Genomic DNA, 16,259 nt, shown 5'->3' on the forward strand with positions numbered 1-16,259 from the left:
AAAGACCTTATATGCCCCCAGGGAATAACTTAAAACCCTTGCCCTGAGGGTTGTGGGGGATTGTTCTCCTCAAAAACATATTTTCTATCTGGAAATCAACTACGCTGAACAAAATGGCTATCTCAAAATTTTGATTGGATGTGTTTGGGGGAATGATGGGCGTGGGGGGGGGGCTAGTTGCCTTCAATCACTTTCGACTATTGAAAAGGGGACTAGTCCTTTGAATTTCAAATCGAAGGAGCTTTTTTTGAAGTTTATACGAGAACGCCTTATATAAAAACCTTATATGCCCCCAGTGCATAACTTAAAACCCTTGCCCTAAGGTTTGTGGGGTACAAATAGATAAATAATTCGGTAATAGGAGGGGAATTTTTTCTTAAAGGAACATAGCCAAAGTACTAGTTGTGGTGAATCTATCGTGTTTTGTCTCACGGCTATGAGATCGAGATGAAACTCTCAGGCCAGAATTTCATGGATAGGGGAGGGGTAGGAACGGTGACTTTGGTTTTTTGGAGGGGTGGGGCAATCTTTTTTCTATCAATAATACTATTAAGTCTTAGACTTTTTCTCAGTTCCTTTGTATTTATTGAATGAAAGCAGAATTCTGTAATATTATTCTATTATCGTTTATTTTTTTGCTGAAAATAGTATATCCTTGCAAACTTAACCACACAAAAATTATTTTAAAACGCTTGAAATATAGCACTTTTTTCAAACATTTTTCTGCTAGAGAGTTTTTCTAAGGTAAACGTAGGCATTCTATTTCTTATTTTAATGAGACAGGATTATTTATGAAGCAGTATACGTTGACACCTTGCATACAACAGTTAAACTGTCACTAGCAGAAGAACTAGCCCTCCAGGATCCACTATATCCACTAGTGGAGTCAATGTATCCAAAAGAGTAGCTATTATAGGAACTGTACCAGTTTTGATAATTTATATAGGTACCATCTACCCAATAAACTGAATTATACAAGCAGCCAATCCAAGCCCGGCTTGGTACAATTTCTCGGATAAAGTTATTTTCTTCACTAGAATGGATCGAGACCATATCAGCACCTTCACTTCTACAAACTGAAACACCATCTCCCCAATACATACTCGATTTGACAGAATAGCAATAGCAAGCGTTATTTTGGAAACACCTTTCTGTATAGTTCTGAGGACATGGGTCAGGTTGTACTGTTGTTGTTGGTGGAACTGTAGTTGTTGGTATAGAAAGTGGCATTTCACAGAGGATTGGTCGTAGTTCAGTACAAGGACTGTCACGCCATTTGAAGGGCACGGTATATCCCTCGTCTTCGTATCCAACATAGTGAACGCAGTCACTGGAATTGGCACCATTTGTGGGAGCATCATCATTCCAGCTGGTATAGTCCAAATCACTTTCATCCACCCATATAAATGTATTATTAATTCTTTTCAGTCCTATCCAGGCACCGCGTCGTAAGTCGTCTGGAAACACGTAAATGAACTTGTTCTTTTTAAATGAACTCGTTTGTTTGTTTTTTTTAGAGATTTTTCTCTTTGTTGGTTTTTTGTCATGGCTGGCCGGTTCGGCTTAAGATCTTTCATGCTCGTATAAAATTCCAAGAGGGCTCATTTGATTGGGAATTGAAAGTTGTAATTCACATTTTAAGAGTAAAAAGTGATTGGTTAGTGATTTTAAAATCAAAAACGAACAAAAATTAATTTTAAAAAACTTTCCGAAAAATAAGTTTTCCAAGAAAAGTAAAGGCCATTTTAAACTTAAGCTCAGCAGATACAAATACCTTTTAAAATTCAAACTCAAAACGATCAGAAATTACTATTAAAGAATAAATGAAACCCAAAACGAACAGAAATTAAATAAGCAATAATAGAAAAAACATACAACAAGTAATAATATAAATGAATAAATCGATCTTAAAATGAGTAATGCTTAGATTGAATATGACTATCAACTTAAAATGAAAAAAAATATTTTCCTATTGAAGTATAAATGAAACTTAAAACGAACAGAAATTAAATAAACAATCAATGCAAACAAACATACAATGTATATTAATGTAAATTAATAAATAAATCTTAAAACGGGTAAAACTTAAATTGAATGTGCAAATCAAGCTTGAAACGAACAAAAATCACCACAAACAAGAGTTTGGGTATGACCTCCTTCTCTCACTGTAAAAGTCTAAAACCTACTGCGTCATTGGCGCTTTACTGAAAACTATATGCGCCTTGATTAGTCTTGGAAAGTATAAACAACATCAGATTGAATATTTGATGTATAATAGTATTAATAGTTGGAAGATCCATCAGTTCAAGAATTTGTTTCACTGTAATTGTATTTTTATTTTCAATACTGTAAGATCTGGAAAAGAAAATATTTGTAATATCATCAGTTTTCCGTTAAACGCCTATGACGCAGTAGGCTTTTGATTTTTTTTTACAGTTAGGAAAGGAGGTAATACCCAAGCATTTGTCATTGGTAAAACTATATTCATATTGAACAACGTTAAAAAGAGCTAATAAACCAAACTGAAAATTTGGTGCATAATGATATTAATTGCTGAAAGCTCGCCAGTTCAAAATTTTATAATAGTTTTAATGTTTATTTTTAATATTAAGTACAAAAGAAAATATTTGTCATAAAATTGGTTTCCAGTAAAGCGCCAGAAAAAGATAAGAAAAAAGAACAGGAAGATAAGTCTGCGAGCCAACATTAGAATATTGAAAACTAGAGCAGTGAAAATGGTCAATTATGGTTATGAAACTCGGGGGCTCCGATAAAACGGAGGAGAGTTTGCTAATTTTTTTCTGGAAAAACTGCCTTCTGATTATTTTGGTACCAAACTGACTCCCTGTATCTCAAACAGTAACATGTTCGAGAAATGTGGTTCGATTCCACTTTCTATGGCTATAACGAGAGAAAAGATGAAATGGCTAGGACATGGACGAGGATGAAGGAAGACAGATTTGTCAAAGATTGTCCTTATCTGCTAATCGTCTAGGGCCAAACAAAAAACAGGTCGTTCCCGAACGGGGTGGGAGGATGTCTTAAGGAAAGATTTGGGGGAAATGGGAACTTCTTGGGAGGTTTTAAAGAGGGAGGCTTTGAGTAAATTAGGTTAGAGGAGGGGCGTGCGTTTCTGTGCTGGCTTTAGGTGACTTAGTGCTGCAATGTGTTAGTATTGGTAGCCGTTGTAGTATATTGAAGCAAAAGTGAACTCGCCTAACTTACAGCGTTTAACAAAAAAAGAATACTGAAAAAAAAATAATTAAAATACCCAAGAACGCGAAAAGAAATGAAAACTAAAGCTCTTTTACCAATTTTTCTTCTGCATTATTAGTGTTCAATTAAAGAGGTTAGTTTTTCTTATAGCTGAGGCAGAGATCCTTGCCAAAATATCTATTTTTGTCTTTAGCTTCGTTTATTCCACCGGAAATCATGTTCGTTTTTTGGTTGTTTTTTAGATATATACATTCTTTTTATAATCTCTTCATTTTTGTCGAACTTCATGCATAGCCAGTGTGGTCTTAGACCGTACTTATTACTTGCAACCCCTACCTCATGGGAAGAAGAGGGGAGTTTAATCTTCGAAAGCATAGTTAGAGGACTTTTCAAACATTTATAAAGAAATAGCTATCTAAAAAGTGTTATCGGACGTTTTGGGTGAAGCTAAAATAGACATGGTAGAGGGACTGGTTGCCCTCCAATACAGTTTATATAATTATCCAGTATAATCATTCCCTATCTCACCCATTATAAAAACCCGGACCGAGGTGCAAGTGCTCCGAAGAACGTAAAAACATAAGCGGCATTAGATCTTTTCACGGGTAGACAAGTCAGACGCAAAACAATTGGAAATAAGTGGAAACCCGCTATTACGAATAATGCACTTTGTAACCATTTCTCATTGATAGACGCAAACACACTGATCCATAAGTGAACAAATAAGTGGGAGGAGCTTTTTGTTCGCACCGAGAACGAAGACCAGAAATGATCTGCGATAAACTTACTGGATAATTCTATAAGCTTTGCCCTTCAATTACTTTAGTGTCTTAAAAAATACACTTTCGGTTTCCGATCAAATGAGCCCCCTGTAGAGCTTCCACGACCATTAGGTCGACACGATCACCTTGGGGTGAAACAATTGGAGTGCTTGTTTGACATGGGATGTAAAATTGGCTCAAACTCTTGAGAGATCTTTCTATGGGCCAGAAAATTGAACATTTTGCTTTGGGGGGGGGGGGGGAGGAGGCCTTGACACGGTTCAACTTATTTTAGGCCCTTATCAGAGGCCAAGAGGAACTTAATGCATAAAAAACGTTCCAGGGTACACCCCTCCACACACACATTAAAAACTCCCCAAAATTTACCATAAAATTTATTGCTCAATCAAATTTAAGCTTATATCCTGAAGTTCTTGGGCTAAGGGGACTCCAATAAAGAAGATAAATAGAAAAAAATATTGAATCTTCAAAGACAAGGCCCAACCGTAACTCTTATCTTCGGTCACTTAGCATTGACGAGGTGGTCGTAAGAACGTGGGAGGAAACACATTCGAATGTAAAATTTAAAGTTTTACTCTTTACTTTAAGAGCCAAAAGCTATTAAGGACATCTAGCCTTCATCCTGTGTTTTTTTCTGTTACTCGCCATCCAGTAGCCCCCGGGATATTGAATCAAATTTTTGAGGGGGCACTTTTGTACAAAACGTTGAAAATTCTAGTAAGTATGGCTTCAGGGTAGAAACTATTCACAGAGCCCTAGGGACAATCGTTCTCAATTAAAGAAATTACATATTGTTCAAGGTAGTCAGAGAGCCAAAATGAAATATTGGGTTTAAGTTTATTCTTATCATTTGCGTCTGAGAAGGTTCAATGGTTGTTTTAATTGCTTCTGATTGTGTTGAGGAAAAAAACCCACGCTCGGCATTCCGAGGTCTCTCTTGAGTCGTGTTGCTTGAGAATGCAGCGCTAATCAGGTGGTAAACTCTATCTAAGGCCAAATACGAACGTGAGATCAATAGAAGACAAGTACCGCGAGCGAAAATTGAAAAGAACTCTGAAGAATGAGTTTTATATTGAGTTGTCCCCCTCCCCTCCAAAATGAAACAAAATACAACCGAAATGAAAGGTGATAAGTATCTTTTTTAAAGCTAGATAGCATTTCAATCGCATTAATGATGTGGCGCCATTGAAATTCATGTTTCTTGCATTTTCATCAGTACTTCCACAGAAAAATTATAGATCATATACATCTAGATTGAATCAATTGTTATTAGATTGAAAAGCCTTGCCTTCCTATAAGATGTCATTTATGGCATTTGCTGGTCATTATAGATATGCTTATGGAAAATATAGATAAAAATATGTATTTACAAGAAGAGTAAACTCTTTCAACAGAGATTTTATTTAGGTTTGAGGGTGACCTTTTTAATTTATTAACTAAAAAAACAAGTTTTTTTAAACTGAAAGTAAGGAGCGACATTAAAACTTAGAACAAACAAAAATTATTCCGTATATGGACGGAGCTGTCCCCTCCTCAACAGTAGGGATTACAGTGCCACCGTGAAAGGGGCACCACTGCTTCCATCTATAATCGAGTCTAACGGTACAAGATGATGTGTCTCTTTCTAGACCTGTTTGATGGTTATAATGTTTGATGGTTATATGGTCTGATGGTCGTACTGTTTTATGCCTATATGGTTTGATGTTTTTTCATAGTTCTGATCTGTCTGTTGATGGTTATGCGGCTTGATGTTTATATTGTTTGTTGGTTATATGGTTTGATGTTGTTTCATGGTTCTGTTTGTTGATGGTTATACGGTTTGATGGTTATATTGTTTGTTAGTTTTATAATTTAATGTTGTTTCATAGTTTTGTTCTGTTTGTTGGTCAACTTGTTTGATGGTTTCATGTTGTTTCATAGTTCTGTTTGTTGATGGTTATATGGTTATATGGCTTGATGGTTATATGATTTGATGTTGTTTCATGGTTCTGTTTGTTGATGGTTATATGGTTTGATGGTTATATTGTTTGATGGTTATATGATTTGATGTTGTTTCATAGTTCTGTTCTGTTTGATGGTTATATTGTTTGATGGTTATATGATTTGATGTTGTTTCTTGGTTCTGTTTGTTGATGGTTATAAGGTTTGATGGTTATATTGTTTGATGTTGTTTCATGGTTCTGTTCTGTTTTTTGGTCAACTTGTTTGATGGTTTGATGTAGTTTCATAAATCTGTTTGTTGATGGTTATATGGTTATATGGTTATATGATTTGATGTTGCTTCATTGTTCTGTTTGTTGGTCAACTTGTTTGATGTTTCTAAGCCTAATGGATACGGACAGAAGTCTACACCATTGTCAGATGAGAGCGTGTCTAACGGGAACAAGATCACGTGTCTCTTTCTAGGCCAATCATAGGAGTCGGAAACACGAACGGTACAAGATCATTGACACTTCATTTCTAGGTCAATGGATTTACATAGGTTTCTCTTACATCAAAAAAGGATGCCGAAACAAAGGAACATTCAGAAATTACTTTTGGGAGATTATTTGGGTGAAACAAATTAATCGACATTTTAGGGATTTTTTTTGGGTGAAACAGTTTGAGACATTTTAGAGGAAGATTTGGGGTGGAACTCTGTGGTCGCTATAATAGCCAAGTACACAATTTTGGATTAGTGAAAGAATTATGAGTATGAACCATCAATGACTCTAACCAGAATGGACCTCAACGTTCAGGGGCCACCTCTCCCTAACCCCCAAGACCCTCTTTCCACCATTCCAACTCTTTTTCAGGACACCCCCAAATTTTCAATAGAGGCTCAAATTAAGAGTTAAAATTGTGTAAGAAAAAAGTTAGCAGAACGTCAACTTTGACCTCATCTTTCAGGATTTAGACAAGCGAATGTTTTGATCATCCAATTCTGTTACTTTTTACCTCCCATTTTCAAATATGGCATTTAGAATGTCACACCATTTTTTTTTAAAGTCCCACCCCACTCCCCACCTCCCATGACCTAACATGTTTACCCATTATGACATTTGTATTTACGAACCTTACCGCATCAGCTATTCATGCCAACATCCAGTAATAAAATCACTTTTAAAAGAACCAACAATTTAAAATTAAGACACAGTATAAAGGTCCTTTTTCAAACACATTTTTGACCGTTCTGCTAAAATAAATGACTAGAAACACTTTACAGACGTTCACAAAACGATGAATCTTTCTTTGTTCTCTATAGTCCGGGTGTCATATGAAACATTTATGCATCACGTCCAGAATTGTGTGTATTATTAGCGATATCTATTAATGACAAAAAGCTATATCATTTTCTCAGGAGTGAAACAAAGCTCATTTCAAATTAGCTAGTGAAAATATTAAACAATTTAGGCGACTTATAAAAACATTAATATTTTTTTTGGGAGGTGGGGGGTGATTCAAGGGCTCATTTGGTACATTCTAATGTCCTTCTTTTTCAAAATTAGCTAGTGGAAGTTTTACGATCTATTGATTATATGGCTTTATTTTATTGCTCTTTTTTGGTTTAATGGAGTTCTTTACATACCTTTGAAAAGTAGGATTTTTTCTTTGGACGCAAACCTTCTATAGTTTAGAAGCTAACCGTATTTTTACTTTGTTTTAGTATTCAGTAAACTGCAAATTTATGCTTTACCTTGAAAACGCATAGAGTTTTCGAGCACTACTCTTGTTAATTTCTGCTTGTTTTGAGTTTAACTCAGTCATCTATTGTGTTTTCTGTTCGTTTTGGGTTCAATTTATTTATCAATGTTGATTTGTGGAATTTGTTTTTTTTATTGCTCTGTTTTGGTTTAATGGACTTTAAATTTCTTTGAAAACTGGGATTTTATCTTAGGACGCAAACCTTTTACAGTTTTAGAGGTTATCCGTATTTTTACTTTGTTTTAATATTCAGTAAACTGCAAATTTATGATTTACCTTGGAAAGACATAGAGCTTTCGAGAACTACTCTTGTTAATTTCTGCTTGTTTTGAGTTTAACTCGGTCATCTATTGTATTTTCTGTTCGTTTTGGGATCAATTTATTTATCAATGCTGATTTGTTGAAGTTTTACGATCTATAGATCATTTGCTTTTATTTTATTAGTATTTTTTGGTTTAATTGAGTTCTTTACATTTCTTTGAAAACTAGGATTTTTTGTTCGGATGCAAACCTTCTATAGTTTTAGAAGCTAACCGTAGTTTTACTTTGTTTTAATATTCAGTAAACTGCAAATTTATGGTTTACCTTGGAAAGACATAGAGCTTTCGAGTACTACTCTTGTTAATTTCTGCTTGTTATGAGTTTGACTCGGTTATCTACTGTATTTCCTGGTCGTTTTGGGTTCAATTTATTTATCAATGCTGATTTGAAGAAGCTTTATGATCTATAGATTATTGTATTTTAATTTATTGCTCTTTTTTTGGTTTAATGGACTTTACATTTCTTTGAAAAACTGGGATTTTATTTTAGGACGCAAACCTTCTATAGTTTTAGAGGCTATCTGTCTTTTTACTTTGTTTTAATGTTCAGTAAACTGCAAATACATGCTTTATCTTGGAAAGACATAGAGCTTTCGAGCACTACTCTTGTTAATTTCTGCTTGTTTTGAGTTTTACTCCGTCATCTATTGTATTTTCTGTTCGTTTTGGGTTCAATTTATATATCAATGCTGATTTGTGGAAGTTTTACGATCTATAGATTATCTGGTTTTGTTTTATTGCTCTTTTTTGGTTTAATGGACTTTACATTTCTTTGAAAAACTGGGATTATGTCTTAGGATGCAAACCTTCTATAGTTTCAGAGGCTCTCCGCATTTTTACTTTGTTTTAATATTCAGTAAACTGCAAATTAATGCTTTACCTTGTAAAGACATAGAGCTTTCGAGCACTACTCTTGTTAATTTCTGCTTGTTTTGAGTTTGACTCGGTCATCTATTGTATTTTCTGTTTGTTTTGGGTTCAATTTATTTATCAATGCTGAATTGATGAAGTTTTACGATCTATAGATTATTTGGTTTTATTTTATTGGTCTTTTTTTGGTTTAATTGAGTGCTTTACATTTCTTTGAAAACTAGGATTTTTTCTTTGGAATCAAACCTTCTATAGTTTTAGAAGCTATCCGTATTTTTACTTTGTTTTAATATTCAGTAAACTGCAAATTTATGCTTTACCTTGGAAAGGCATAGAGCTTGCGAGCACTACTCTTGTTAATTTCTGCTTGTTTTGAGTTTAACTCGGTTATTTATTGTATTTCCTGTTTGTTTTGGGTTCGATTTATTTATCAGTGCTGATTTGAAGAAGTTTTACGATGTATAGATTATTTGGTTTTAATTTATTGCTCTTTTTTTGGTGTAATGGACTTTACATTTCTTTGAAAACTGGGATTTTATCTTAGGACGCAAACCTTCTATAGTTTTAGAGGCTAACCGCATTTTTACTTTGTTTCATTATTTAGTAACCTGTCAATTCATGCTTTACATTGAAAAGTCACATAGCTTTCGAGCAATAATCGTGTTAATTTTCGCTTGTTTTAGGGTTTGAATCAGTAATCTATTGTATTTCCTGTTCATTTTGGGTTCAATTTATTTATCAATGCTGATTTGATGAAGTTTTACGATCTATAGATTATTCTGTTTTATTTTATTGGCCTGTTTTTGGTTTTATAGAGTTCTTTAAATTTCTTTAAAAACTGGGATTTTGTTTTAGGACGCAAACCTTCTATAGTTTTAGAGGCTAAACATATTTTTACTTTGTTTTAATATTCAGTAGACTGCCATTTTATGCTTTACCTTGGAAAGGCTTAGAGCTTTTGAGCACTACTCTTGTTAATTTCTGCTTGTTTTGAGTTTGACTCAGTTATCTATTGTACTTTAAGTTCATTTTGGATTCAATTTATTTATCAATGCTGACAAGTGGAATTTTTATGACCTATAGATTATTTGATTCTATTTCATCGGTCTTCTCTGGTTTAATGGAGTTTTGTACATTTCATTGAAAACTGGGATTTTGTCTTAGAACACAAACCTTCTATACTTTTAGAGGCTAACCGTTTTTTTACTTTGTTTTAATATTTACTAACTGCAAATTTATACTTTACCTTGGAAAGGCATAGAGCTTTCGAGCACTATTTTATTGCTCTTTTTGGTTTAATGGATTTCATTACATTTCTTTGAAAACTGGGAAATTTTTTTGGGACGCAAACCTTCTATAGTTTTAGAGGCTAACCGTATTTTCACTTTGTTTTAATATTCAGTAAACTAAAAATTTATTTTTACCTTGGAAGACAAAGAGCTTTCGAGCACTACCCATGTTAATTTCTGCTTGTTTTGAGTTTGACTCAGTTATCTATTGTATTTTCTGGTCGTTCTGGGTTCAATTTATTTATCGATATTGATTTGTGGAAGTTTTACGATCTATAGTTTCTTTGATTTTATTTTATTGCTCTTTTTTAGTTTAATGGAGTTCTTTACTTTTATTTGAAAACTAAGTTTTAGTTTAGAGTATTAGTTTAAAGTCTTAGCTTAGAGTTTTAGTTACGAGTTATAGTTTAGTTTTAGTTCAGAGTTTTAGTTTAGAGTTATAGTTTGATTATAGTTGGAGTTTTAGTTTAGTTTTTGTTAAGAGATTTAGTTTAGAGTTTTAATTTAAAGTTTTAGTTAACAGTTTTAGTTAAGAGTTTTAGTTTAGAGTTTTAGTTTAGAGTTTTAGTTTAATTTTAGTTTAGTTTAGAGTTTTAGTTTAGTTTTAGTTAAGAGTTTTAATTATGAGCTGTAGTTTAGTTTTAGTCAAGACTTTTAATTTAGAGCTTTAGTTTAGTTTTAGCATAGTTTAGTTTTATTTTAGCGTTGTTTTAATTTGAAGTTTTAGTTAGAGTTAGAGTTTAGTTTTAGTTTAGAGTTTTATTTAAGAGTTTTAGTTTATAGTTTTAGTTTAGTTTAGCTTTAGTTTAGAGTTTTAGTTTTGTTTTAATCTAGAGTTTCAATTTAGATTTTTAGTATAGTTTTGTTTTGGTTTAGTTTTAGTTTAGAGTTTAGTTTTGATTTTTAGTTTAGAATTTTAGTTTAGATTTTTAGTTAAGAATTTTGTTTAGAAGAGAGAGTTTTCGAACAGAAATTCACATATTTCATCTTTTAGATATTTGATTCTTCTCCGAAATGTCTCAGTTTCAGATTTTCCTCTTTTTATACTGTCATTTTTGCTCATTTTATAGTCGGTTATTACCTATTATTTATTCAATTAGTAATTTGTGAACGCAAGGGGGACTAGGGCCTCCCCCATCCAGATAGGTTTGAAAGATCTCTCGGAAAACTTCAAATAATCGAATCTTAAAATGTATTTTAGGTCTTTTAGTCGATCCTACTGTGTAAAAAACCTACGAAAGTCACTACCCCTAAGAGGTATGTCCACCTGCGTTATCGAACTGTTCCGCATGGTTCATTTATCGCACCAAACTTCTCTTTGATGGAAGAAAGTCGAAGTTTATCTAACAGTTCGTTTTCAACCATATTGGAATTGAATGCTTTTTAAACTCATAATATAAAGGACTCTTAAGATGATTAATAAAAAAGCTATAATCAGGCATAATCCTTCTTCTTGCAAAAAATACAATGTTTCGAATGAACACTATTGATATTCTAGGACCACTGCGTCGATTCTATATCGACCCTTGTGTTTCAGGAGTTGTTGTTAAAGAATTAGGACAGATTTTGAACTTTTGCTTAAAGAGCTAGGTGTTGAGGAGGGGGCAATAGATATAGATGACAGTGCACAATTGAAACATCAAATACAATATTCCACATTTTTGCACGGAAATACCAAAACCATAGGTTAGGTTAGCTTACGTGCGCGCACGCAAACCATATAACCATATAACCATCAACAAACAGAACTATGAAATAACATCAAACCATCAAACAAGTTGACCGACAAACAGAACAGAACTATGAAACAACATCAAATCATTTAACCATCAAACAATATAACCATCAAACCGCATAACCATCAACAAACAGAACCATAAAACAACATCAAACCATATAATCATCAAACAACATAACCATCAAACCACATAACCATCAACAAACAGAATAGAACTATGAAACAACATCAAACCACATAACCATAAAACAGTATGACCATCAAACAATATAACCATATAACCATCAAACAGATCTAGAAAGAGACACGTGATCTTGTACCGTTAGACTCGATTATAGATGGCAGTAGTGGTGCCCCTTCCGCGCTGGCACTGTAATCCCTACTCTCAACGCCTCGCTCTTTACGCTAAAGATTTTTATTGTTTTAAAAAATAAAGTTGTGAGACACAGTCAAACTTTAGCGTAAAGAGCGAGGCGTTGAGGAAGGGACAGCCCCCTTCATATGCGGGATAATTTCTGTTCGTCTTAAGTTTTAATGTCGCTCCTTACTTTCAGTTAAAATAACTCGTTTTTTGAGTTAATATCTGAACGTTTTTGAATCAATGCAGCTTTGATTTTGCCTCAACGTACATGAATAATTAAAACGAAATTTGCATATTAATTTTCCTTTTTTGGGATAATTGACTTTATCGAAATTTTGTTATGACGTAACTTACGAATTAACTTAGGCCTACGTAACGAATTTCTATATTCGTATGTTTTTATTACGTATATTAGGGAGTTCGCTCCCTTGTCAGTACCTCACTCTTTACGCTAAAGTTCGAATTTTGTTCGAATCACAAACCCCTGAATCACAAAGGCTGGTTAATTAGAATAGATAGCTCTTTTGAAAGTACTAAAAAAAGCTTTAGCGTAAAGAGGAAGGTATTGACTAGAGGGTGAACCCCCTCATATACGCAATAATTTCTATTCATGTTAAGTTTTAATATTGCTCCTTACTCTTAGTTGAAAAAAACTTGTTTTTATATTTAATTTCTGATCGTTTTTTAATAATACCGGGAAATCCGGTGCCCCTTCGTAGAAATATCCCTTCCCTCAAGGAAATATCCTCCATGGAAAGATCCTCCCCGTAACCCCTAATCCGATTCCGACTTCCACTAGAACAAATTCCTCCTAATAACGCCTGTATACTTCCCAATCACCAATACTATATGTAAACAATGGGAAAAGTTTATAACTTGCAGCCCTTCTACCGAGAACTATGGGGGATTAAGTCATCCTCAAAGACATATTAATTAGATTTTTGACTATAATGAACAAAATGGCTGTCTCAAAAATTTTGATTGGGTGACATCGGGAAAAAATGAGCGTGGGAGGGGGCTAAGTTGCCCTTCAATTTATTTGGTGACTTAAAAAGGGCTCTAGAACTTTTAATTTCCGTTCGAATGAGCCCTCTCACGATATTATAGGACTACTGGATCAATACGATCACCCAACATCCGTGATCTTTCTTCTGCCAAAAAATACAAAATTCCACATTTTTGCAGATAGGAGCTTGAAACCTCTAGAGTAGGGTTTTCTGATATGCTGAATCTGATAGTGTGATTTTCATTAAAGTTCTAAGACTTTTAGGGGTTATTTCTTCCTTTTTGCGAAAATAAGGCAAATTTTCTTAGGCGCGTAACTTTTGATTGGTAAAATTAAACTTGATCAAACTTATATATTTGGAATCAGCATAAAAATATAATTCTTTTGATGTATCTATTGGTATCAAAATTCTGTTTCCTAGAGTTTCGGTTACTATTGAGCCGAGTCGCTCCTGCCTTACAGTTCGTTACCAGGAACGGTTTGATAAGGAAAAATGGTCTGAAAAATATCTGCATGTATATTTTTTCATCAAGACCTTAGAAATTGACTGATTAAGGAATATTGAATTTGAGGTTTTGGACAAGTAAATTCACAACTAAATCTAATAAGCAAAAATTAATAGTAATTTTAAATAGTAATTTGTTTAAATAGCAATTTAAATAGCAATGTAAAATAGTAACTTCCAAAGCCAATGGAGGAATCTAGTGAGTAGAAAGTCAATCCATTTGCAAAAGTAATATTAAAGAAATGCAACAGTACGTTTCTAATCAATTCAGTTTTTAAAAAAGATGCAAAATTTTATCTGCGAATGAGCTATCAGCGACTAAAAAAATACTGTTATCTTCCACAAAAAGTGGTGGTTTGCATTTCGTGTCATTTAAAAAGATCTTTATTCGAGGGTTGCTTCTATAGCCCTCGTCCCTTATTTTTCATTAAATAAAAAAAACAAGTTGATTTTAAAACTGAAAGTAATGAGCGACATTATTCCCCCTTCATCTTACCCCCTCCCAGAACTCTACTAATATCCGTAATAGGATTGAAAAGGCCAATTGAATTGGTTTCACTAGGCGGTGTGTACAACAACCAAACTCAGTGTTTCACCGATTCAATCGACTGGCCCCTTACTGGGAATATTACACCCTTTTTATTAGAACGCAAACCCTCTTGAATTTCCATTTCGTACTGTAGCATAGTAACACCGATATTTAAATGCGAGTTGCCCGTTCAAAAATATCTATCGCTCATAGTATTACCGGAAATTTTTCCGCTAAACAAGTGAAATCTACTGGGGGAAAATGGAGTCCTTCTTTCCCATGCACGGCCCAGTAGTTCAAATTTTTTTTGTACCTTCATTTCGTAGAGGTGCTAAAGCTCATATAAGGAAAGCGTACATGAGACATTTTTTGGCCTGTTTCGAAACAGTTTCGTTGAACGCCCTGACATCCTTCTAAATCGGGATCATATTTTAAAACTATACCCCTTTCCCTATATTCCCTTCTTAAAATAAAATCTTCTTTAAATTTACATATATTTACACTTAAATTTTCAATAAATAAAACTGCGGAACCACTCCCATTCTCATTATAATTTTCGAGATGAGTGACAAAATTGTGGTCCAATGCATAAATACAGTCTCGTAATTTTCCAAATGAGGATACACTACCAACATATCGGTGTTAACATAATGGTCATACACCTCCCCATGAATCTCATTTGGATAAAATATTTCTAAAACAGTTGAGGCTTTGATACTGTCCCGACTCCCCAACAGCTGAATCTGGTTTTCTAAGAGTGCACGATTTTTTTCTTTATATTCATGAACGATTTAAATGGGGTCGGTTATAAAATTTCCACCCCCCCCCCTAAGTGTATTAAATGGATCAACAAATTTTGCAGTAAAAACGTTTATTGTATTCAATATCGAATTTGTTTGTTGAAATTCTGGTAGCGACGAGAATTGTGTATTATTACTCCCACCCCCTTGTATATCATTATTACCCTCCCCCTTGTATATCACCAACTAAACCTCCTCCCCCACTTTGTTCAACAATAGGGCTGGTCTGTGTACTAAAATCTCCCAGTTCACTCAACATACCCTCGAGTGTATTAGGGCTGTGAGAATCTGCCCAAGCAAATATATTTTGTTCTTCAATTATACTTGGTTGAACTGGGACGATGTCCATTAAATCAGTGGTGGAAGGGTTCTCATTTAACTCTCTGAAAAATTATCTAAAGTTTACATTGTATTCGGGCTTAACCACGGTAAATCACACTCTGAAGTATCTTCAATTTCTTGTTCAACTATATTATTATCAACACAGAAATAATTATTCAATTTACTGTCTGATCATTCCGTATCATTGATAAAAGTGTTGGCATAACTATCACTACTTTCATGGCATTCCCGTACCTGAATATCACGAAACTCCAACCCAACAGAACAAATAACCTGTTGTTTTCGTACACGAAGTAATGCCAAGGTGACAGAGAGTGTTACATCAGGATTAACAGGAATTTCCTTTCGTAAAATGAAATTAGATGGAGCAAGCGTAAATTTAATATCAACTTTATATTTCATGGTAGCCATTTGGGTGTATTAAATATCTCTTGATTTATTTCCCCAACTAAATGTAATTCACTACTTGTCGCATTTTAAGTGCATCTGTACTATCAGTATCTGTAATATATTTATATGCATTGGACGAACCACTGAACTCGTCTAATTTGAGAGGTTGTTTCTAATGCTCACCAACGTTCCATTTTTGTAGATACTGATTTGCCGAAATAAATTATGTAATATAAAATTTTCATAGGATATTCCATCGGTAAGAATTGGCATTGTATTGTCAGATTTTTATACTATGTCATGTAAATCTATAAACGTTAAAGAAATATCCATGAATTCGTCTTCATTGGAATTTTCCATATTAACCATATTTTACACTCACATCAACATTTTCTGCATTGAATAGATTTAAAGATGAAGTTACTGA

General features: G+C 33.8%; 1 protein-coding gene across 1 annotated transcript; it reads right to left on the reverse strand.

The window, feature by feature from the left end:
• Window positions 1-576: 576 nt before the first annotated feature.
• Window positions 577-15,853, reverse strand: LOC148954096 (macrophage mannose receptor 1-like). The gene is made up of 2 exons (XM_089086133.1): window positions 15,677-15,853; window positions 577-1,482 (listed from the first exon to the last, which is right to left on the reverse strand). The coding sequence occupies exons 1-2, from the start codon at window positions 15,851-15,853 to the stop codon at window positions 790-792; spliced, it is 870 nt and encodes a 289-aa protein (XP_088942259.1). The 3' UTR covers window positions 577-789.
• Between the last annotated feature and the right edge of the window lie 406 nt (window positions 15,854-16,259).

Source organism: Artemia sp. Qi Xiang Cuo, chromosome 3 (assembly GCF_049724085.1).
Source record: "Artemia sp. Qi Xiang Cuo chromosome 3, ASM4972408v1, whole genome shotgun sequence".
Lineage (NCBI taxonomy): Eukaryota > Metazoa > Arthropoda > Branchiopoda > Anostraca > Artemiidae > Artemia > Artemia sp. Qi Xiang Cuo.